The sequence below is a fragment of the Rhodnius prolixus genome, unplaced genomic scaffold, assembly GCF_049639745.1.
Source record: "Rhodnius prolixus isolate KJV_2025 unplaced genomic scaffold, Rpr scaffold_9, whole genome shotgun sequence".
NCBI classification, from domain to species: Eukaryota; Metazoa; Arthropoda; class Insecta; order Hemiptera; family Reduviidae; genus Rhodnius; species Rhodnius prolixus.
The window spans coordinates 21,951,152-21,977,487 of record NW_027411604.1 but is presented as its reverse complement, the minus strand read 5'-3'; the positions used below and the strand labels follow the sequence as shown (position 1 = coordinate 21,977,487).

Here is a 26,336-nt window from a genome sequence, read left to right as displayed (position 1 = left end):
GGTGCCCTGAATATTTAGCAATCAAACCAATCAATGCTTCCTTAAAGTTGTAATCAAAAGTTTCAATTACAGATTTCGATGAATTTCATTGAGAGCTTAGAAAGGAACATGAGTCCACGTTGAGATTAATAAGTTCTGTCCATAAAATTGCTATTTTCCATCTAAATTAGTTAAAATTTTTCAATTTAATCGCACAACACAAGCGTTTAATTAAATAGAAAATATAAATAACTTGAAGATGAATTCAACCTTGTGATTGGCCCCGTACTACAATGTGAGTCATCAATTTTATTTGATGTATCTCTGTTATCAAGTTTATGTGAAGAGTAAATTAGCAATTTGATATTGAATTATATTGGCCGCGTAACAGCAGCTGCCGACCGGGAACGGGGCTGGTGCTAGGAGTAGGTGGTTATGTGAATCATATTTTATTAGAATGACAGGCGCTCTCTATATCGAGCCAATTTCCCCTTGCACTGGCTCCCAGATCGTTTGTGATACATTCTCACACTGGTACACTTCATTTGGCTCCCAGATATTTCGTTATAAACCTTCCTACAAAATTAACCTCTCCCTCCACGAAGTACTCGGAACATTGCTGACGTTATACCTTTTCTTTTATTATAACGGCTCGTTCATTTACTCTCGTACCTCTTTGCTTGCATCCAGAAAAGGCTAATTTTCCAATGCTCTTTGCTTTTTCTAACCTAAAAGTGAGCCAATAATTTGCCATGGAATTTTAGTGTAGCGGGATTGTGCTCAGTTGGGTACAAACCGAAAGTTAAGGTCAGTGTGAATTGTTGTACGTTTGGAGACGTAAAAAAGGAGCATTTACTATAGTTCTTATGGCAGGTCTACACGGAGACACCTAGAGTAGTTAGAGCGTCTAGCTAGAGCAGATGTCGCAATGTGGACGGTTCGTAGAGCAGTCTCCTAGACAGAGTTGCATCCACACCACCAGTGTCGGTATGTGTCGGCTTTTGCCTAGAGTACACGCGTGTAGACAGTGACCAGTAAGTGTCTGAGATTAGTGTCTCCTAGTTTCACTAGAGCAGTTTGAAATTTGTCAAACAAAAATGACACCACCTGTATCAATGTCGATCCGACAGTGAACGAAAGGGAAAACAGAGCTCCTCATCAAGAGTTGTGGGATGCATCTAGTGATTTGTACAAGAACCGCAACTGAAAAGCAAATGTTGTTGCCCAACTCGCAACAGAGTTTACAAATTTACACAATTACACAATTTTCGGACTCAATTCAACAACGAATTGAGGAAAATTAGAAAGAAGAGGAAGAGTGGAAATGGCGTTGACCAAATTTTTGTACCGAAGTGATATGGAACACCTCATCACTGTGTCCTCTTTTTGGATTTGCAGAGGTTGGCATCAGAAGAAAATTTTCAGCTGATCTGTTGTCGGAATCCACCATTTTTTTCTGGATCTGGATTCTGTATTGGAGAGTATGAGTTCGTAAGAGATTGGATCGTTTAGCTGTCCTCTATAGTTCGAGTCCATATGTCCATTTGAATGCTAAATAAGGTCATTGTACACTTTTCTTTAAAAAAATAAAGGAAAATCCAATTGGAGCAATTTGAGGCTTAATTGAACATATTGTTAAATTCTTTATAACTTTCATTTCCCTTAACATCATGAAGATTTTGAAACATCAAGGGTGAATACAACATGTTTCGTAGATGAACTGTATATATCTTTTGAAAAACCTCTTTTTCATGTTATTATTAGCTGATGTATCCTTTCTATAGCTGTTGTAAGGAGAGGATTTTAAAAGTGTCCAATTAACAGAACTGAGGGTTTATCGGAAATCTGTAGATGTTTTTTAGCTGTAGAGAGAGGTGGTTTTCATTTATAAAACTTGGTAATCAATTCGTGGTCTCCAGAAAATACTTGGAAAACACTGCTAAAGAATTAATTAGCTGTTTAATATTCAGATTTACATTTTAATATAAAAATGTTCTGTATTAAAAGAATTTCTAATATTAATGGTAAGAATTCTGCCACTGATTAAAGGGGAATTTATGTTGAAATGGTATACTGAATATTTTATGCTCCTTTAGGCATAAAATTTCTTTTTAAGAATTTTGGGGTTGTGACTGGAGGGGGGATTTAGGGAAGCTTTCTATTCAAATGATTGAACTACAAGAGTGTTATTACGGGCTAAGGGGTTTTCTCAATTCCATTCCTCGCCATTCTGCAGCATTAATAATAAATTATTTTCACTTTCTTAAATACAGACCCCCTTCCAGTTTTTTTTGTTATTTGTAAAGAGTCTTTATATTATGTCATCCGTACATATTAGTAGAGTCTTTTTTGGGGGAAAGGGCTGTTTCTTGAGATCAAAGTTGGTCCTCTTTATGCAGTAATGTGTCCAAAAATAGAATTTCCTGTTTTCTTGATGGATGGGTTAGATGGGAAAGACTGCAAAAAGAAAAAAATGCTACTCACGATTTCATTGCATTATTTACCACCTTGTGGCTTAACAGTTGTTCCTTGTCTTTACTCTGAGCGTTTAGTAGCTCTGTAACTCTTGTTTGGTATAGGATGGTTGTAATGTTCACTAAGTGCGTTAGACGCATGCAGTTATATAGAAGGTTCCATTTAGGCCTCAAAGCTAAGCTAGTCAACATATTTTTTTCTTTTGTAAAAAGAAAACTGCGTTTACGATATTAGTATACGGATACTCATATCCGCCAGCATTAAAGCTGTTGTGATTACTGCTGGATTAGAATTAGATTAGATTAGACTAGGGCGGCCTCAAGGCCTACGCCACTGCGATCCCTTTGGATCTATTGTGGTTCCCTTCACTCTAAAGCTCACTCTCCAGACCTGTCCTTTTAATCAGACTCTTGATGCTGGAGAGCGGCTCTTGGGTAAAGCTTACAGGCCTTGGTTTTTTCTCGCCGAGAAGTAACATCCTTAGCCACACGAGCCCCTCACACTGACATTACACGTGCAGTGCCCGTTTCCTCCTCTTCCTGCACAGAACCTACAGAGGCTATTACTGCTGGATAGTCTTGACGCTTTAGAATCCTCATTATCCTCTAGAATCCCATCCTGAACATAGCGCCTTCTGCTGATATTCATACCCACCTGTACACCTTAATTCCTACCACTCTTCTGGCACCGTTATCTTCACTACCTATTCAGTACCACCCGAAACCTGCAAATCCTTCCGAGAGCACTTGAATTTGGTGAGCGTAAAGTTTATGCACCCCATTGGCGCTTAAAAATTAACGAAAACAAATGTGTCCTCAGGCATCGAACGTGCCCAAAAAGGGTTCTTACTTAACTATCAAACGTTACCTGAGTTTCTACTTGGACAGCCCAACTCTCGTTGAATCCACACAGTAGATTTAAAAGACAGCAACCACAAAAAAAGAGTTGTGGACAACCAAGACGCATGATTAGACCTGAAATCTAAACTGAGCACATCCAACAATTTAACCCATACAAGACTTAAAAACCCATCTGGACTTACGGATCAGAAATGTGGGGTCCAACTAAACCCTCAAATATCTCCAGCATCCGATTCATTCAATCAAAAGTGCTCCGCCGTATCTAAATTTCCCCTTTGCCACCGAATCTATCCATTCACAGATTCCTCAATTTCCACAGAATCCTATCCTGCTTAACCCAATTCAAACAGCTCGACTCCTTTCCTTTATAAATCCATCCTAATAATCCACCAAGACGTCTAAAACGGCTTTAGCCACGTGATCTCTTAACCTAGACAATTAAAATTCCCGATAATGTCAGCACTGGCTGGTTACTCGCTTCCTGTGTCGCTGTAGCTGCGTTTTGCATCGCCTATAGCCGGCCTGTATTTGCACCATGTAATTTTAGTTTTTACTGTAACGTATTTTTACCCAAAAATAATAATAAAATAAACATTATAATATTTCTGAAAGAATAAGCGACAAAAATAAACTTTTTCTGCAACCGTGTAGGGAAGTTCTCATTACTCAATTAAAATCAGCTGTGTAATGCCCAACTTCCCACACTAGTGGGGGGAAATTCCCATTAGTGTCACTTTCCGCACAAGTGAGTGGAAAAACTTTATTGTGCTTCCTTGATATAAGAAGTTTTGTTATTAACATAAATATTTTCTGTAAAACTCTAATAAGCTTATTTATAAAATGGATTCTAGTGATGCCTGTTTAGAAAACACTCCTCCATCAATAAAAGAAACAGCAGAAAATGTAATAAGTAATGTAAATACGTAAGTAATGTAAATAATTGTAATATAACAATAAATGTTAATAATAAATAAATTACTTTTTGTAGACTGTAAAAATGAAATTTTTAATTTTATTAGTTAATAAATGGTTGCAGAAAAAATATAATATTTAACTCTAGTGTAAAGTATTTTCCTCACACTCAGCAATTTGCACTTGCACTCGCATCGCTTCGCTCGCTCGTGCGTGCAAACCCTGCCTAGCGTGAGGAAAAGTACTACTTTCCACACTTGTTAAATAAATAACTATTTTCGTATCAAATGGTAATAATTGTATATACATATTAATTTTGCTTATTCCAATACTTTTACTTCCCTATTATTGATCTAAAAATATTCTGTATTAATTACATGACTCGACTTTATTATTGGTACTAGGATTGTTTCAAGTTGAGTGACAACTCTGAGCCGAGGAGATAGCTGGGTACGGTTAAAATATCTGCATTGTTCGCTTGGCGTCACTGAAATTAATCAATTGTTTCCAATTGCTCTACTGACACTTTTCTATTATTCTCTTTATGTGACTATTTCTCTTAGTAGACAATAATTACACTTCGTTAATAACTAAAAAAAAGAGAGGTTATGCTATTGTTGAGTTGATGAAAGATTCAATTTTCACTCGTATATGTAGCGGTACATGAAAAGGTCATTTCGGGATAGATGCAACAAATATTTTTGATAAATTTCAGACTTTTACTAATCTTCTTCGCGAAGTTCGCTGTAGTGAGGGAACAATTTTTTTTTCTAAATTGCAACTTTTACTTAGTTAGACTAAGTATTACAAGTAAATACTTATTTATATCGGCTTCTCATGCCGAGGAAAGGTGCTACACAGCGGTAATACTTAGTTTTACTTGTAGCATTACAAATACTGGTGTCACATTACTAAAAACACAAGTTTGTGAGGAACCAGAAGCGTTTTGCATTAATTTTTGTGCATATAAACATTGTAGAATGCATTCCAATTGTTCTTAACTTCTTCAATATCCCAACGCTAGAAAAGTTTGACTTTAGGAAACAAAACAGAAAAAAAGAAAAAATCTTCAATGTATTTAAACTGAGACAACCATCGTAAGTGTTATATAAAACTGTAAAACCCCCTTGTTACTAAATTGCACTAAACAAAATTTTGTTCCCATTGAAATGCAGTTTTTTTAGAATTGGTGATTATGTTAGTAATTGGATTTTTGCAGTTGAGGTTTTAGGTAAGGGTGAGATGATGCCCAATCACCTAACTGTCAACCTTTCTTCTTTAATTCAATCTTGAATTGATTTTTTTAAAGACTTTAATTTAACTGTTTAATTTATTTACAGTAGAAACACCCCTTTTTTTACCACCACCGTGCCTTGTGCTGCACCCTATTTTCCCGGATATTCAAAATAAATACTTAAATCGTAGGTTGACATTCACAGTTAAGAGAGGTTGACTTAAATTAAACTGAGCTGAACGTGTTTTGAATTTAGAGTAGTATTCATTTGTTTCTCATAAATTAGAATAAGTTAGCTCAAAATAATTTTTTAAATGTTTGCAGTTGAAATTTTTGTTCTTCTGTTTGCAGTAATGCCGAGTTCCGCAACTGGTATCTTGATAATTTTTAATTAATTTTCATTTCCATGATGCAAAAATAACAGACTTTGGCGTATCCTTCATTTCATGTCACTTTTTGAGTTCAGTGATCGACTTTAGTTGATGTAGCAGGTTATAACCTCCTTCAAGACACAGAAGGATTGGCGAGTGTTACGTTCTTCATGGCTCTTATCCTCAACGGCCGGCTTCTCTCACTTCCTGGGGCTTTTTCTTTGGGTGAAAACTGGATTTGATTCATCTAGAATCTTTTAATTTGGAAGTGTTATCTACAGAATATCTTGTAGGGCGTTGGAATGGAGAGATTTGTTGGCCCTGAAGGCTGGCTTCCAACGATCTTCCTTAGAGAACTTTGGTGACCAGTTCATCGTCCTAAGAATGCCATTAGATGTGTGATCTCGTGGATTTAAGCTTCTGTAGATCTATTTAAGCACGGATAAAACAATTCTGCTTTAGTTAAACAGAATAGAATTCCTTCATTAACAAGAGTCAAAAATGTGTCACAAAATTTTTGAATGTATGTGTTCTATAAAAACTAGATATTGTAGTAGTTACGAAGTGCAGATTTCTAAATGAAAGATTCCCAATTCGAATCCCGCGTGTGGTTTACTTTTTATATATTAGAAGAATTGTTAACAGTGAAAGTAAAACGATACTTAGGACTGTACATTGACAAGAGACTCACGTGGAACCCACATACTCGACTGAAACGACAAGATGTGAACAGACGCTACAAGCTACTTACTAGACTACTTGACCAAATCCAAACTTGACACGAAATCACAAACTGACTATTTACAAGATACTGTTAAGACCCATATGGACATACGTAGCAGAAGTGTGGAGCTGAACCAAACCCACTAACTCCAAACGCCTGTAGACACTACAGTCTAAAATCCTGCGGAAAATCCTGAATGCTCCATACTACATCTCTAACCTTACCATACACACTGACCTTCACATCCCTTTTGTCTCTGATCTAATAAAGTCTCGATACCGCAACTTTCACAGCCTCCTAGCTCTCTCCATCCTAATCCTCTTGTACAATTAGCTCTCCTTTCCTCACCTTCCAGACAATCCTCCTCGTCGCTTGAAGCGGAAGTGGCCTAGGGACCTACTAATATGAGTGCATTATCCACCGAGAATGAGTTTCACCAATGGGTGATTGCTCTTACAAGACCTTCACGTGAATTTAACCAGTATGATCAAATTCTCTTGATGCAACATTTGTTGTAGTTGTAGATGTAAATATGGCTAATAAAGTTAAAAAAAAGAAAAAGTATTTTTGCTTCCATCGATCCCCAACTGGTAGTTGGACGAAATGCCACGACTGAAAAAAATAATGCGTTTACTTTTATTTACATATTTTAAATGTCTTGCTAAAATTCTATATTTTTTTTGGAAAATTCAAAAACGGGAAATACAATCGGAGGTTTTTTGTTTTTTTAAGGGCTTTTTTCGAATATGCCGTCTATGAATTTTCTCTAAGCTTCATATTTAGATCTGTTCAGTTTTTATTCGGATAATAATTTTTTATTATTATTTATAGGTTTAAATTAAATGTTATATTTTATTAGTCAACAATTTGAGCATTGTAGCAAGAAAAAGTTGTGGTAGAGTCAACATCAGATGTTATTAATTCATCTGAAATTACGTTTCTTGGGAAAGATCCGCCAAGTGTTGATAAAGTAATAACTTCTCTTTTAAAGAATTTATTCAACTTCAGTTCACATTATTTTTGAACAGTCTGTAATATAAATATATATTTTCAATATTAATTTTTCTATCAAAAGATTTCTTTAGCAGCATTCAGTTTCCGAGTTCCAGATTGAGCGATAAAAAAAAAGGAGGGAGTATTGGAGGGGAAGATTGACGTGCCTCTTCCAGATTCCTTAAGCGGGATAAAACTCCATTGATGGGCGGGTGCAGCACTGTTGGGAAGGGTTTATTGAATCTAAAGTGTGGCTTGGTGTGGAAATCGTCATGGCGGAGGGAATTTAGACTACGGCAGTTTCGTGGAGAGGCTTAAGAAGAGATTCCGCTGCCTTCTATATTTTAGTGACAGTATTCTTTGCCAATATGGAAAGGAAACACCCTAATTCGTATTTCACTTCTTTCCGGTTTGTTGCTTCAACATCTTCCTTATTTCATTTTCCTATACTGTGCGCACGTCTTCTACTGTTTTGTGTAGATTCACTTAAATAAGGCGTGTGTCTCCAGAGAGAGAAGTTGAGGAAGTAAAGGATAATGGAAGGCGGCGATTCTTCCGTCACATGTTCTTGCGCTATGGATTTCCGGGTTCGAATCCAGCTACTGGCCTTTCTCTTCATTAGAAGCTTCTTACCGCTCACTGTCCGTTGAAGGACAGCGTTGTCTGTAGCCAGAGAATTTTTTTTTTAATTAATTTTGTAATTTACAATTTGTATACAATAAGTAAATTGGAGAGAGCGATGAACTGGTGCGGGAGGCGAGCAGGAGGACAGAAACTACCCAGCGGTAGCACTCTCTATAGTAGAGAGGAGAATGTTAGGAGGAGAATTTGAGGAGGAGAGTGCGAGGAGGAGAATACGAGGAGGAGAGAGGAGAGATAGGAGAAAAATGATTTAAGTCTTCAGGAAGTCGCGGGGCCACTGGAAATTCAGTCGACAAGGAGTATTAGGGATATCAGAGGAATCGAGAGACAGTACAAGAGGATTAGAGCTAGTCGAGAGAGTAGTATGGAATTGTAGCTTGAGAATAAGGCTATTCGGAGAGTCTCATGAGTGGTGGCTTGCCACCATAGGGCAGAGACAGGCAAAGGAGTTCATTAAAGGCTATTCGTCAAAGCTGACTGCAGATTTAATCCGTCAAGGCCGTGGGGCAATAAGGATAATTGTAGGCCTATTAACTGGGCCACTGCAGGCTCAGGAAACACATGCATCGCATGGGCCTGGCAGATGATAGCCTTTGTAGGTTCTGTCAGGAAGAAGAGGAGGAAACGGCACTGCACGTGTTGTGTCAGTGTGAGGGGCTCGTGTGGCTAAGGATGTTACTTCTCGGGGAGGAAAAACCAAGGCCTGTAAGCTTTACCCAAGAGTCGCTCTCCAGAATTAAGAATTTGATTAAACAGACGGGTCTAGAGGGTGAGCTCTAGAGAAGGGGAGCTACAATAGATCCAAAGGGGTCGCTGTGGCGTAGGCCTTGAGGCCGCCCTTACACTTATTTTACACTTACACACTCATAAATAGATTTAGAGGTCATCGGAGGCCTTAGAGAACATCGAAGACTTTTTGGAAAAACTTCAGAAAAATGAAAAACCTATTCAGTTTAGTGGTCTTTCCGAATTTGAACTTTTCTAGACATATGAACTCGGAATTTTAGACAGACATTTACTTTACTTTACAAAATAGCTCTTTACAGCTTTGATTGAGCCTTGGCCTCCCTGTCAACCTCGGACCACCTCTCTTTCTGTCCAGCGCCTTCCTCTTCCAATCAGTCACACTCAGCTTCCGCAAGTCAGCCTCCACATCCTGCATCCAACGCCTTCTTGGCCGCCTTCTACCACTGTTACCCTCCATTTTGGAGAAAAGTCGTTATTTTTGGCATCCGATTGTCCGGCATTCGCACCGCATGGCCCAACCATTCAATTCTTCTCGCCTTTATGAATTGCACTATGTAATTTCCCTGATACATCTCATAAAGCTGATTGTTCGTTCTTATTTTCCACTCTCCCATCACCAATGTGGCACCGTATATCTTTCTTAAAATCTTCCTTTCAAATATTCTTAACTGATTCACAGTCGCCACACAAAGGGTCCAAGTTTCCGCGGAATATGTCACAATTGGCCTCAATCAATGTTTTATATAAATCATTTTTTGTTTTTTAAGCCAGTCATTCCATTTTTCATTTTCATCTTGATTATGGCTATAAAGAATAGTTTTCCTTCCAAATGGTGAAACAAACAGGCTTTATACAAGGGAAATGTTATATTTTCCACTGTTTGTTTAAATAATTAACTGTTTATTTAGTAATTACATATTTATCACATACAATTTAGTAACGTACGTTGATTTCGTTTTACATAAATATAATGCGAAAGGTAATTAATTAATTTTGTTCAAGTAAGCGCAGTTCCTCTTAAAAAAGACGGTTCACTGTGAACGATGATTATTGTGCCCAAGAGATGCTTTACTATATTTATACCTGTGCCCATATAATTAAACGATAAAGAACTACTGTACCCTTTAATGTCATGCTATAAGGGCCAATTCAAGACAGAAGAAAATCATCCAGCCGCTGAAATTTAATTTAGTTTTCTGTAATAATGAAGTATATAATTAGTTTCTGAGATTCATGTTAATCTCCGCTTCTGATACTAATATTTCGATGGAAATCCAATCATCTGACTTGAAGCTTTATTTTTCATTTTTCTCGATTTTTCTTGAATTTTGAAAAGTTGATTTTCTTTTAAGTATTTGACTGGTATTTTTTTTGAATTTGGTACAAGGAAGAATAGAAAAAAGAAACACACAGCTTATTGTTTAACAAATTAAGCACTAGCAGGAGTCAAGGATAACTATTTCTGTTGGATTCAGAAGGTGTAACTTGTCTCCACCGCCTCTCTCTAGGCAAGTTAAAACCGAAATATACATACCTAGGATCTCTTTAGTCTAGGCCCCCCTGGCTATCCAAACAAACAGATATCTAAAGTTGTAGTGACTAATGACTCTCTGTAGCAGCGTTTTAACCACCATCACAGCTTGTGTGGGGCGCCACCTCCAAAAATCTCCCTTCTTGTTTGGAGAACACACACTAAACACCAGTTTCTGCTCTTATTGTTTCCATTTAAACTATTTGTTCCCAAAAACAATTCTCATTCACACCAATCTTAACTAATTACACTCTCAACTAACTGTTGTCAAACAAAATATTAATAATTTGTTGTTCCTAATATCTTTAATCTACTGTATGATGTCGGATATTCTGCGTGTCCATGGATTTGTCATTAATAACTTTCCTTGTAAATGACACTACTATTTGTCATCTGATAACAATTAGTAATTAACTAATTCCTACTGTTGAAAACCATTATTCTTTGTTAGCGAGAACTTTCTTTTTGCTATTTTTGCTTGGTGTCCTGATTCAACGTATACAATATTTTAATTACCTTACTGCTCAAAACCATTGTATTAGCCATGTTTTATTACATGCAGAGAAACCAAGAACAGTGCTACATTACTTATTAAATTCTTCTAAGAATGGACAAATATTACAGTATTAAACTAATTTGGTGTAAATTTCTAAGTTGTGTGGCATATTTGTCAAAAGTAAGGACTTTAACAATGCAACTCAATAACAATTTTCTGTATGAACGATTTGGGAGCGTGGGTTCGAACCCCACACCTGAAGCTGAAGGATTTATAAAAACATAAAGAAATACAATAATGAATTATAATTATAAAGGGGGTTCATTTTAAGACGGCTCAAAGTACTGCACCTTTAAAGGTGCCTCCTCAGATACAGAGAGCAGTTGATAACCTCCTGGCTAACCTGGCTTGCGAGCCACAGGAGGCATCTTTGAAGGCACTGCACAAGCTGCTTAAAGCGCATTATTTGATAAATTAAGGAATAAGTTTGATCCTTTAAATGAAAGATATTGATCACTTAAATATGTGGCAGGAGGTTTCCAATTTTTTTTTTGGTAATTAAAAGCAACTCTCCCAAAATTACCAAATAATTATTAAACCTTCTTGTTTGTAACAGATGTAAAATTATTTTTTAGCCATTTTGTGTATGCTTGTGAACGTCTAAAGCTCTTAACATTGCTTAGAAAATCCGTCGGAAAACTACTTATTTCCCGATATTAAGAAAAATACTAGCTTTAATGTCATGGCAATATTTTCAGAAGAAATGGGATGAAAAAATACATAAAAATGACCAATCACGTGCTCTTCTTTCTCTTTGATAACAAGTTAAAAAATTGAAATATGATTAATAAATATCCAGTTTTTGAAATGGCCTAGCACCTTTAATTTTAAGGTTTCTTTCATAACTTTTTAACCTCTTTAAAAGTGTGTATATGAAAATGGAGTTCAACCGCGAACACTCACTTTTGGTCGCGCGTCAGCCGCGAATGCGGGCAGGAATCTAAAGTAAAGTCACATATTCTGAAACTAGAGGTGACGGGTAGCAAATTTTTCCTCTACCATTTTTTGGCTCAGATCAACCGTTTAAGCATGAAACGTATTTGAGCCGTTTTAAAATGAACTCCCTGTATATTTTTTTCTTAAACATGGGCTAAGGCAGTAAAAAATACACAACACTATTTAAAAACAAAAAAAAACCCGTAGCTTCTAATATATTCATATTCATATTTTATATTTTATGCCCGTATTATTATAATTATTAAATAATTAATATGTTTTAAAGCGATTAAAATATTCGCTTACTTGTAAAAAACAGACACGTCTTAGTCTTACTTCCATGCTCTAGGTAAAGTAATATAATCGCCTATTTTTTTCAGGCGGGGCTTAACGTCTAACTACCAATTAGGTGTCGTGGACGGGGGCGGAAGCTCATACTTTAAACAATTTTTTCTATCAAATAAACAGTAGCCATAAGCAGGATTCGAACTGGCGATCTTCTACAGAAAGCCACTCTCTTTACCACTAGACCAACACCTGCACAAGGGGTACAACGGGTACTTTTGTATAGATTGGAACAACAGATTCCTTCTATTGTGATAAGAATGAAATATGACCCAAAAATTTGGGAATTTGAAGAAAAATATATGAAGATTGTTGAGAGTAGCAGCAATTGAGAGTAGTTCTTGTTCTTCTTCTTCTTGCTTGGCACTACGGTCCATGAAGGACCTTGGCCGCCTCAACAATCTATTGCCATTCGTCTCTCTCTTGGGCCGCTCTTCTCCATCTCGCCCAAATCTCTCAAATCCTGCTCAATACTGTCCAGCCATCTCTCCCTCGGGGCCTCCCTCTCCTCCTAGCCCCTCCTGGATGGCCAAGAAAGAGTTTGTTGGCTATTCTTTTCCTCCCCCGGTCGTTCCAAGTGACCTAATCCTTCCTTGTTGGTTAAGGCCAACTAAGTCCCAATCAGCATAAAGAACTCTGACTTCTTTGTTAGTTTTTATCCTCAATCTATCCTAGATTCTTCTTAGAAATTTTCCTCTCCCAAAAGTTAAGAAAGCGTTCATCCTCCTTAGTAAGAGCCCATGTTTCGCCCCACAATAGGTCGCAAAATCGTCTTATAAGCAGGCAATTCGGCCTAAAGCGCTTTCTGTAAGGACTAGAAGCTTTTAATTCCCGCTTGTATATCCTTGCTATTATCATTATTAGCCGTAACAAGCGTCCCTAAGTATTTGAAACTGTCCACACGTTCGTATTCATGAGAGCCGAGTCTCACTTGACCCGCTACGCTGTCTGCAGTACAGTGTCTTGGTACACACCAAATTCTTGATTGACTTCCAGTCCCAGCTTATTTACCGCTCTCTCCAACTCCTCGAAAAACCCGCAAGGGGTAGTTGATGTATGCCAACCACTTTGGGTGTAGCGACCCCACGGGTTACCACTGCTCATTATACCATACCCATTCATCAGAACACATTCATTTTTTCCAAATCCTCAATTAAGAGCGCAACAGCTTTTTTACATAAGACTTTATCAACCAATCACCGTGTCACCTTCATCCATCTTCATTTCACATAACTGTCTACCGTCTACTTTAAAGAACTTGTACTTCTTCTACATTTGTCTCGGTTCTACTTGTCATTTCTCTTCAACTGAAGCATATAAAAGAATGGTGTTATTATTTGACGAGGGTTAGCGTACAGTAACCCTATGCTTAACGGTACAGTTAGTTAGCTGTCGATCAGCCAGTTGTAGCAGAACTTGAAATGATCACTGCTAGCTGGTGGCGATGGTGAGGTAGAGGAGGAGGCTATTTGACAGGCTCCCAGCAAGTGTTTGTCTAATCTCGGCCAGTAGTGACGGCGAGCTGTCTATCTGACTCACAGACTAAATAAAAATAGACAGATATCCCCACCCTGAACACTTTCTACTGTTCTTCTTGCTGTTCGCCTGTGGTACGGCTACACGATGCATCTGAAGTTACTTCCTCGCCTGCTACCAACTCTTAATAACTTCTATTTTGATGTAACTATGATTCTTGTCCTAGTGTAGCTCCTTTTTTTGGCACATTTCCTAACCATTCCTTCATTCTAGACATCTTTCGGACGTACTTATTATTACTCTACGTAGCATCCTTTCAACATTAAATGATCTTTTCTCCTTAGCTTAATAACCTAAGTTATGGCCAATTTAATCTGTAATCAATCTATTTTATTCTACCCTATTTATATGCAGTTTTTTGTCTCCATTTGGAGTACATTCGCTTAGTTTCTTCATTTATTTTTTCACTTCATCTGATGTGAACTAGAAATACCCATTTTCTTACATCTAAGATATCAAAAGTTATCACAATGAATTTATAAATGTGTTGTAAAATTGAAATTGTACTTCAAGAGAATAGAATCAATGGAACGTTTATTCATCTTGAAAGAACTATTCTTGCTCTTTACTGAACAAAATGATTCTCTGTTGTTGAAAGGGTCAAATACCTAGATGCACTTGGTTAAAGCATAAATACAATCCGCGATTTGACTTGAACTTAGTTTGGAAAGGCGTAACATTGACAGGCCACAGATTTTTACATTTTTTGTTTTTTTGCCGCTACTCTATCGAAAATGTTAGAATTGCGCTTTAGCATTTCATCCAATAGGCCTCCCTGGATTCGGAACTATTCTTGATCTGTATTTCGATTATTTTCGCTAATTTTTATCGCGTCTTTTGTCTATCTCAAAAAAAGCAACATTAATCTATCTATAGTTGCTGTTCAATGAGAGAAGGAATGAAAACAACTTCCAAAAACCACTTAAAACGACAAAAAAGTGTTGTTTTTTTTGTTTTTTTTTAAATTTAAAGTCAACATATGTGGCCATTGGCTTAAAAGCTTCTTCTTTCAGAGTTCTGGACGGTTCCTTGGACACCGTGTTTTTACACATTTCAGACACAATTTTATCCATAACCGTTCTGAAAGGTTGGTATGGAACTCTTAGGAAGAGAAACATCTAAGGCAGCGTTTCCCATCGTTTTTAGCCTCTCGTACCACTTGGTAGTACATCGTGCTAAATTGTACCTCTTCGTGAAAATGATGGTATTTCGTGAAATTTGTTATCTTTATTTGTATAGAGATGCAATGCATCTGTTACAAAGGAGTTCAAGTTCATTTTCACTTTATAAACTTGGTAAATCTTTGTATAATCTTAGTTTTAAAATATCTTTTAAATAATTAAAAATTGCGTACATCTCTTCAAAATTCTTAATTAATTTAGGAGTATTTTATTTGTACCCAAATCTTCTAAATTAATTTCTTTTAAGCATTCAACTACCTGTAAGTACCAATTAAATTTAATGTTGCTTGGATAGAGCTTACTCATTACAATCACTCTCTTTAAGCAGATTTTTACTTAGTTATAATTTGTCACATTATTTATGCATTACAGGAAAAAACGTTTCTATGGTATTTTTATGATTTAATTTGTTATGTCTGCCATTATTGGTTATTTTTCGTGTACCACCAACCAGCAACTCGCGTACCACAGGTTGGGAAACGCTGATCTAAGGGATTAAGCAAAGAATCCGGGATCTCTGCGTTTGGAAGCCATGTATGCTAGCCAAAGTAGTTGATCTCTTCGCTCAGATCATTTTTGTTTCAAAATACTCAAATTGGTATCTGTTTTTTAATGTCCAGCATCGCTTGAAGTTTTTTTTTCTACTTGGCAGTTCCCAGATTTTAAGTCAGTAAGAGATCTAGGTACCTTAGTATTCGCCTCCACCTCTAATAGAACAAATAAATACAAAGAAATGATAGAAAGTTCACCTCCAAGATGATTACAAAGCCACAAATTACATTCCTAGAGATTCCTAAATCATGAGCCATAATAGTTACTTCGTTAAGAATGAAAATAAATCTTTGATAAAATATCATCCCAACGGACAAAGCACATAATTTCATTTTAAAGCGCATCGGCAGTAAATATAAGTAAGATAATATTGTTTTCAATTTATAGGATACTGTGTGCGGTATGTTACCGTTTGTAATTGAACTTTTAAGATCCAATTAAATCATTGATTGTTGGCATTTAACCGTGTCCTGTTCTTTTTAGTTGTAGTTCTCCACTGTAATAAATAAGTGGGCACATTACGTACTTGCGACTTACGTCATTAGAGACTTCTTAGCGCTACGATATGTTGTACATATCTGCAGAAGATTGTCTAATTGAAAATGACAACCATTCTAGTTTATTTAATACTTTATAGCAAAAATGGTCAGTGTCAGCTGTCCGCTAGTTCTGTTTTTATATCTGCCTTTACTTCTAGAAAGAGTTGTAAATTTATGATCCATTCTTTCTAATTAATCTCCAGTTTAGTAGAGCATTTGAATTAATTTTTCCAAGCTGTCATGGTGCCTAGTATTGTGGTATATCTCTTAAACTGTCTCTTTCATTAAGAAACTGCTTACAAAATTTATTAACTTAATCATAAATTATGGTTTATTTATTTGCAAAAGCTATCAAAATTTAAACCAAAATATTTTTACTTTTCAGTTTCATTTTACTTAATTGAGACTAGATGTTGCTAAGTAGTATTTATTTAGTTAACTTTCCAAAGTTGCTTATCTCTTTGCATTGGCAATGGCTGATTACTTTCTTGAACATTTAATGGTTGAAAAGAGACCAACTAGAAGCATCTTTGTTCCAATATTATACTAAATTAATTATGGTTCATGCCACATTTCTCGCATCTTTTATTCCCTTTACACTGATCCTGAAAATGTCCAAATCGCAGACAGTTTTTACACTGTACTACGTTTTGAATTTACTTGTTCACTTCGCACTTTACTTAGTGGATATATACTCGTATATATTGCGCTTATTGCTGTCCTCTAACTGTAATTAAAACAGATTAGATGGGCACCAATTTCATATCGTTAGTTTCCCTATCTCTAACTTTCCGTTTCAATCTTCGCGTTTCTAATACTTCGTAATTAATCCCAGGTGGACCTCTAAGAACCTCTTTTATTTCGACCTCAGACAATTTCGTATCCTCTCCTCTAATTATCCCTCTTCTTGCAATAGATATCTCGGTATGTACAAATTAAATCCTTTACCTTTGAGCAAAGAAGATCCCAGCAATTTATTGGCTGAGACTCCATTGTTCAATTCCATCCTTAACCTATTTACGCCTCTTTTTTTTTGCATTGTCAATATTTTGTGAGATTTCTGCGTGATGTTCAAAAAGTAATTTCCCAATGGACATTGGGTGTATCCTAGCGATCCCTTTTTGGTCTCGTTTGGTACTTTCAATAATTATGTGAAATGGTCCTAAATCTGTACTTCTATACTCCATACTAATTGTACTTTTACTTACGGGCACTGTACGAGTATGTATCTGCTTTGGAATAGCACCGTTAGAATTTACCATTTTATCCAGCCTTTGCCACTTCATCTCCACATCATCGGGTGGCCTTCCCGATACTTCCCCATAATCCAAGTTCATATTTAAGGAAAAACTTACCTCTTAAAATTCATGGGAAGGAAAAACTGGAAGGTAATATATTTATATAACACACTCGGAAAACACTATACAGGGTGAACCAGTAAGTATTGTCCATAGGCCTACTGTGTGTAGTACATCTAAAGTGAAGTTCAATGACGTATTGGCCAACTTCATATTATCCTCTGTACTTGAGTGACGTCACTTTTAATTTTTTTTCTAAAATCATTACTTTTTTCCCAATAAAAATGTTATTACTCAGAAAGTTTTAGTCCGAATTTGATTCTGACGACACTGTTAGAAAGACATATACATTTTCTAAAAATTGATACCATTTCGAAGCATAAGTTATTCTCCAAACAGCCTCAATCTTTCTCCGAATGCTGGAAAAATATAAGTAATCGAAATTTTTAAGAAAACTCATTAGGCCCTTATGTGATCATTATCCGACCTAGGTGCTGGCACTTTTTATAAAAGTTTCCTTGTTTAATGGGCTTTCAAACGGTATATCATTTTCCAGGATTCCTTTTATCTTCGGATGAGAAATTACATTTGTTTTATCAGAAAACGTGTTCACGAGTACTCAACAGTGTTATGGTACAATAGAAAATTTTGAAACCAAGTCTAACAGATAAGGGAAGTTTATTTGTAAGACACCTTGTTGAATTGGTTAATACCTAATTCAGATAGAACGATTATCTGTTAGAGGGTTCAAAGGGTTGTTAAGACTTATTCACATTTTTTTCTTTTTCAACAGGGTAGTTGTGTGTGAAATTGTAATTTGGAGTAAATACAAACTATATGAATTTTTTTTTATAAAAGTAGTACTTGTTTAAAATATTTCCTAACATTTTCTCAAATATTTCAGAATTTAGATTTATTTATTTATTTTTCTTTCTTTTTATTGCACTTTAAAAGTCTCGACGCCGTGCCTCATAAGGAGGGGAGTTTGCCCCACCCAAATAAGGCCCTTTCTAAAACTATTACCAATATTTCTATAATCCTTAGTCCGATTTTGATAAAATTCAGCTCGAATAAGTGGTTAAAGCTCCTCTACGTGGCTGTGAAGTGCTATCATGCTCTTGCACCTACTAAGAGGAAGTACTGCAATCGTTTAAATTATCAATGAGTGAACCGATTTAAATCAATGAATTGTCGTTCGATTAAAAAATCTTTGCCTCTTTGCCTAGAAGTACTGCAATCGCAGTTTATTTTTCTTACACCTATTAAAAGGAAGTACTGAAATCGCAGTTTAATTTTGCTATTTACGTACAAATACCTTCCTATGTTATTCAAAACGCTTTTTCAAAAAAAACTGTTATTGAGCATGGTTTGAGGGACCGCAACTATAATCATTCTTTAAAAAGATCTCTCCAGTGGTAGTTACGGCTCCGACTTAACACATCAGGTTATAATGATAGAATTGCTTATTCCAAATTTAAAAAATCTGTAAAGCAGATATGTAACTTTGCAAAACAGACAAAAAGGAATATCTATCCAAAAGGTACAAAAATCACCTTAACAAAAACTTACAGTTTAAAACGTTAAGTATAAGGGTTGATTAAACGCCAAAAGGTACACAAATCAGCAAGCACCCAACATTTCATTAATTCTTCATTAAGTAATTTTACTGCATTAATATTCATTAATATTTTTTAGAATTTATTAGATGTCACAGACCCTTATGCCGGCAACTTCATTTATAATATTTTTTTGTTATAATTATGATAAATCACATATACGTATATGCATGTTAAAGTAGAAAAAGATAAAGTTAGAGTCGGCTACTGTCTTGAATTCGTCTTACCGAAATATTCGTGAGCACAAATAACACACAGTTATAACAAGTAGATTATTCAACAATTATTGATTTCTCAATTGCAATTTAATTTAGTCCCCCTAATTTTACTTATAGTAAAATACTGGAATAATTAGCTGCCCTAAAAATATGCATATCTTATTTATTTTATATTACATATATACAACATTGTGGGATGAATACCTAGATTGAGAATGTAATTGAAGAAAACTATATTATTTGCGATAAAGCCAGATAATTATTACCTATTATTATAAACGTTTGACTACTTCATAAAATAACAATTACTTTAATCGAAGGATGAACTTAAACCGACGATTTTTATTTAAAAATAATAAATAAAATAAACAAAATCATTGATGTATGTTGGTGTAAGCATTTTTTAAAAAAGGGTTTGAATCTTTTAGCCTCATAATTTTTTTTTATTGTTTATAACGTTTTTCTTTTTAACCTGTAGTTAACATTTTGATTATTATAAATAACTAGATATTACATTCAATCTACAGTGCTACTTGAACATATATTTTGTAGACGAAAATGGAGTCCTCTTAAGAGTGAATCATTTCCAACCTTTAGGCAACAACTGCTAAATCTCATCCATCCTTCTTCATTCGCCATAAACAACACGAATCTGTACTCAAGAAAACTATAGCATACTACTCAGTAAAACAGAGTGTGTATGAGCACAAAATTTCATACGAATAATCTGTTGTTTACTGTGGGAGTTATAAGGGTCCCATTTCCCAGCAAAACCATGACCCAAAAAAATTTCAACTCTCAATATCTTCTCAAGTAATAGATCTGTACTCAAGAAAACTATAGCATACTTCTCAGTAAAATAGAGTGTGTAAGAGCACAAAATTTCATACGAATAATCTGTTGTTTACTGTGGGAATTATAAGGGCCCAATTTCACAGCAAAACCATGACCCAAAAAAATTTCAACTCTCAATATCTTCTCAAGTAATAGATCTGTACTCAAGAAAACTATAGCATACTTCTCAGTAACACAGAGTGTGTAAGAGCACAAAATTTCATACGAATAATCTGTTGTTTACTGTGGGAATTATAAGGGCCCAATTTCACAGCAAAACCATGACCCAAAAAAATTTCAACTCCTAATATCTTCTATGGGTATTGCTTACAGCTTCGTTGAACTCGATGATTACCCGGTCAGATTTGGAGGTGTTTGGATCTGGCTTAATTTAGGTGCGCCAGAACCGCCATTTTCCCTCTACTAATATAGTTAATAAATGTTATAAAATTTAAAATTAGCACATAAAAACGATTAAAATGACTTAAATTAAATATTAAACACGGAGAAAATTATTTCTGTGAATTCACTATTTGAGCAAACCATAGAAACTGTTGGAAGTAGTTGTTCATATTTTAATCACTAATTAAAGCAATATCATTTTGTTGCTACGTTTCTTAATTATTAAGTTTTCATTCATTAATCATAAATGTAAATCAACGTCAGATATAGGTTCGCATTTATCATGGGTTGGTATTGTTGGAAGGTAATGAACATTATTGTTTTTATTTGATATTGTTTGGTCGCGATCTGCATTTATTTCTTCGTTTCTAGTTAGCCGTGAAATATGGTTATGAGTAGTAACCTCAACAGGGCGTCCAGAACGTTCAGCGTCACTTGTGCCCATATGGCCACTCCGAAAATTTTGAAACCACTTATAAACTGTTCTAATCGAAGGTGCAGAGTCACCATAATGTTTATCAAGCTTCTCTTTAGTCTCCTGAGGCGTTTTGCCTTTCATAAAGTAGTGTTTAATCAACACACGAAATTCTTTTTCGTCCATTTTTTGAAAATCACTCGACTTCCTCGATTCAAACGAATGCCAAACACAAAGAAATAGACCGATCTGGCTGAAACTTGGTGTGTGTTCTTCCAAGAGATGCTACTAACTAAACATAACCTCGATACGCGCCAGTAGTGCTATCTCTCTGACTTTGCACGGACTTTTCAAACGACCCTCGTAACTCGTACTTATTTTGGTTACCATGGAACTCACGTTATAAGTTAGCGATATTAAATTTTATAAAACTCAGTTTCAGAGAACAGCTTACGAAACTTATTCCGAAACTGGCCCATGATCAATTTTTACGAGATAATAATTAATATTTTTCTAAAAATGCCCCTTCTACATCAGCAGTACCAATTAATTGTGACTGCACAAATCGATTAACTCCACTTTTTGAAATATCTTAAATTTAAGTCTCAAATCTCTTGGTTCAGCCATAGCTTTTTTGTATTTGTAATAAATTTCCCAAATAATAAAGGATAAACGGCAAATTTTTTTTTGAGGCTATTGAATAATAAATAATTTATTTCAAAAGCCATTTCTATTAATTCAGGGCTCTAATCGTTGCAATAATTCAACTCAAATTCATGTAGCAGGCGCTGGAATGATAACGGTAGATTTATTTGCAATTTATACTGTAAACAGGAATTTTAAAGAAACAATGTACATTATTTCATAGCATTTCTCCACTTTTATTGGTGTTTTATGGAGCTAATCGAGTTGTGCAGTGAACGGCTTAATTATCGGCAAGATTGTCTTACACATACCGTGGTATCATTTTTAACTGCTAAAAGTTACTTTGGAAATTTATTTTAAAATAAATGTAACTTAGATTATTCAGTTTTAATTCAATTTTCACAGTAAAATAATTTTATCGTAAATTTTTTTGGTGGTGCAAATATTTGTTTTCTTAATTACTTAGAGCACAGTTAATAAATGACTTCAGCTCATCATTTAATGAAATTTAAATTACTCATTTTAATTAATAATTAACTTAGCAGTTTTAATTTATGTTTAACTTTCAAGTGAGCAACTTTCTGAGGAGTTTAAATTGGGTGGCCACTACATCCTTAGATTAAAGATTTAATTTGCAATTGCCTCTTAACCAGGACATGTCAGATTTAGCCGAGAAGTTTGTTTAGTGATTCAGCCTGTTCCTAGCGAATGTGTGTACATAAAAGTTTTACTGTCTGAACTCGACTCCCAAAGTTTCTCCCAACTAAAGCAGGTCGTAAAGTGTTAACAATCCCCCGGCTCTTGATCTCTCAAATTATTGCCTTTCTTCTGAAAGTTGAAACTTTTTTTATTTATCAATAAAAACATAAGAAAAAGTTCGGGGGGTTGGTTAAGAATTTTTTGTAATTATAGAATTCTTTTTTTATGGGCCATTTTGTATCCTCTCCTCTGTCTCAACCCACTCCTGTGCATCTACTGTTTGCAATACAAATATTCACTGTAATTGTTAAAATTATACAGGGTGATCCATTTAAAACGCACCAATCGCTAATAACTTTTTAGGAAAGCGGAATTCCGAAAAAACCCTCGAAGTAAACTATATGTTTTTTTATTTAGTTTACAAATTTTCCACCCCCGATGCTGTATCTTCATCATTGACGGAGTTACGGTCAACAAACCCGATTGGGGTTTCATAGGGACCACTGATTTTGACAATGATTATGAAAACTATATAAAAAAACTGTGAAAAATGATGTTAATCCCGTTTCGATATCCCTAATATTAGTCGAGATATTTATAATCAAAGTTACAAGTTTGATTGATCGGTTTTCGATATTAATTTTCCACCAGAAATACACGTTTTGGGTGGTCCTCTGACTGCAAAAAATATTATTTGTGAGGCAAAGAACAAAAATAATAATAATAGAAGATTTTAAAAAATGTAGTGTAATGTAATGGTTGTGGGTGAATCAGGATAAACTTGTTTTATCATCAAATAAAAGCAATCATCACTTCATTTTAATGTACCCAGTAGGCGAGACTTCTTGACCTATGATTCCGGTAAGAATATCTTAGAAAAGTGTTGGTCTAGTGGTCAAGAGCGTGGTTTTGTAAGTGGGAGATCCCCAGTTCGAATACCGCGTATGCAGTCTTACTTATCACTTAAAAAATCATAATACTTTTTTTAATAAAATGTAGTCATACGATGGATTCGAACTGGGGATATCCCACTTACAAAGCCACGCTCTTGACCACTAGACACAACACCCGCCCATCCCTAGCTAGATAATCTTACCGCAATAATAGGTCAAGAAGTCTTGCACACGGGGTACATTAAAATGATGTGATGATTGCTTTTATTTGATGATAAAACAAATTTATCCTGATTCACCCACAACCATTACATTACACTACATGTTTTAAAATCTTGAATTATTATTATTTTTTTACTTTGCGTCACCAAAAACTTTTTTTGCAGTCAGAGGACCTCCCAAAACTTGTATTTCTGGTGGAAAATTAATATTGAAAACCGTTCACGAATAGATAAACTTGTAACTTTGATCTTAAATATCTCGACTAATATTAGGGATATCGAAACTGGGTCAACGTCATTTTTCACACTCTTTATGTAGTTTTCATAATCATTGTCAAAACCAATGGTCTTATGATATCTCAATCAGGTTTTTAGACGTAACTCCGCCAGAAATGAAGATACACATCGGGGGTACAAAAATTTGTTAAACTAGACAATAAAAAACATATTGTTTACTTCGTGGGTTTTTTCGAAATTCCGCTTTCCTGATTGCTGATCACCCTGTATTTCTTTATTTTAAATGCTTAAAGCAGTTAGAGTTAACTTACTATAGATGTAATGCACTTAATAACAGTTAAAATCTGTTAGAGACGGCCGCTCCATTATCTCAAACGCGAGTTCTAAGAGACCTCTACACCAAACTAGGTTAATTGAGCATGTTGAATATTTATTCTAGTCTTGACAGCTGCAGGGTTAGGCTTTTTATCCCCAATTTTTTTTTTATTTTTTATTTGAAGCCTTAATAATGTGATGAAGCGCTAGACCTCTTTATATCCACTGCTTTGGACGGTGATTTAATACAAGCTAGCACGTGTTTGAACTTCACCATTTTTACAAACCTATAAAGAAAAAATGGTAGTTGATTCTTAGTTTCTAGCACTAGACGAGGAAAGTATTGTAATCGTTCAAATTCTCTGTTTCTAGTTTCATTCAATATATCCATTTGATCTGAGGAAAATATCTCTTGACAGGTTTTTAACCTGTCATGTTATATTTCATTATTTATTAAACGTTAAATCGCTGCTAACGTTTCACCATTTTTTTTTTGTCTAGGAAAAACTTGAAGCTAGAATTGCTGAACTGGAAGCACAGCTTGAGGAAGAGAAGAAGTCCACGTTAAGAGAGCGTCGAAATACGGCCAGGTTTCAGGCTTTAATCGAAGACGTAAGTACTTTATTTTTATTTTTTAAATTTATCATTAAAAGTGGAATCATTTTATTGGGGAAACAATTTTATCGATTTTAAAAAAAAATCGAACATCAATCGACTTCAAATCTTGCCTTCTAAAATCCTTAGAACAATAGTTAACGCTCCCTTCTAGTCTCCAATCATACTATACACTGTTTTGAATATTCCTCTCGTTTCTGAAATAGCTCAATCTCGATACACAAAACTCCACTCAAATCTTCACAGTCATTACAACACTTTGATCCAAAATATGTCAACTACAACACTTCCTTCAAATCCACATCGCAGACTAAAGTCTCGCATACAGGGTACATTAAAGTGATGTTATGGTTGCTTTTACTTGATGATAAAACAAATTTATTCTGACTCACCCATAACCATTACATTACATTTTTTTAAATCTTAAATTATTATTATTTTTGATCTTTGCGTCACAAATAACATTTTGACCTCCCAAAACGTGTATTTCTGGTGGAAAATTAATATTGAAAACCGATCATGAATAGATAGAATTGTAAATTTGATCTTAAATATCTCGAGAAATATTAGGGATATCGAAACAGGGTTAACGTCATTTTTCACAATTTTTTATGTAGTTTTCATAATCATTGTCAAAACCAGTGGTCCTTATGATACCCCAACCAGGTTTTTGGCCGTAACTCCGTCAGAAATGAACATACAGCAACGGGGGTGGAAAATTTGGAAACTAGACCAAAAAAACAACATATAGTTTACTTAGTGGGTTTTTTCGAAATTCCGCTTTCCTAAAAAGTTATTTGCGATTGGTGCGTTTTTAATTGGATCACCCTGTATATGCTTGTATATATATTTGCACCAATGGACGATTGGACCACCATAACTGTTACTTTGCTGGCAAGGATTGTAGTTCTTAAAAACTGAGTTCAGAAGAATATTTGTAAGTTAGAATCTTGAAGAGAAGTTGTGCGAGTCTCAGGCTAGATTTTCTCTAGTTACAATTAATAATTCTTAATCTTTTCAATTCTTCACGATCATCAGTTTATGGGATACTGTGTTTTATGTTGCCTTCAGCTATCTGTTATACAGAGACATAAATCTGAAAGTTTAGCCAGAGTCCTAGTTACAAGTGTACCACTACTAACTTTTCCAACAGTTTGTTTACCAAGCCTCCAGTTGTGATTTGTGATTCAACATTTATTGGTAGAATTGTAGTGGGCCGTACGGATTTCCCTTGTCCATAGACAATCCCCCTGAAAGCTTCTATATCGGCTTCTTTTAGTACTCCTTCGACGATTGATGTTCATAGCATTGTTTCTTGGTAGGTGGAGTGGTGGAATTTTTCCATTTAATTTACTTCCCCATACTCCTGTTTCTAGCTATATTTCTTTCCTTTTCCCTTGATACACTAAAACTGACCCTTCAGAGACATGTCAAGAAGAAAACCTTTCTATATTTATAAAATGTTTGGTGACTCTTCAGTCTTGTATTTAAGTAGGAGCAGAGGTTATTCTGGTATTCAAGTGAAGGAGAAGCAAAAGGGCTCTCTATCCTTTTGTTCAGGTTGCTTTTATCTTCTACGATTGGCCTCCCATTGCATTTGAATGGAATTTATCTCTCTCTCCGTTTCATAGAGGTAAACTCCTTTTAAGAGAAAATATCTTTGATTCCCATTCTGTCGTCTACTTCAATGGATATGTCTTTTTCAAGTCCCTTCCTTGATTACGTTTCTCCTGCAGAAAGGTCTGCCCTTCATATTTCCATTACTCTTTCTGACTACAACGGACGAAGGGTTGCGATCAGAACAATTTCTGAATA

The 26,336-nt window shown here is 35.3% G+C and overlaps 1 protein-coding gene across 4 annotated transcripts in view; it reads left to right on the top strand.

Moving 5' to 3' along the window:
• The window catches only part of LOC141454032 (uncharacterized), a 403,048-nt gene that overhangs the window by 168,012 nt on the left and 208,700 nt on the right, over positions 1-26,336 (top strand). For all 4 annotated transcript variants that reach the window (XM_074127802.1, XM_074127805.1, XM_074127803.1 and 1 more), the window contains one exon: positions 24,408-24,518. In XM_074127802.1, the coding sequence (XP_073983903.1) occupies positions 24,408-24,518 (111 nt within the window). The remainder of the gene's footprint in view (positions 1-24,407; positions 24,519-26,336) is intronic.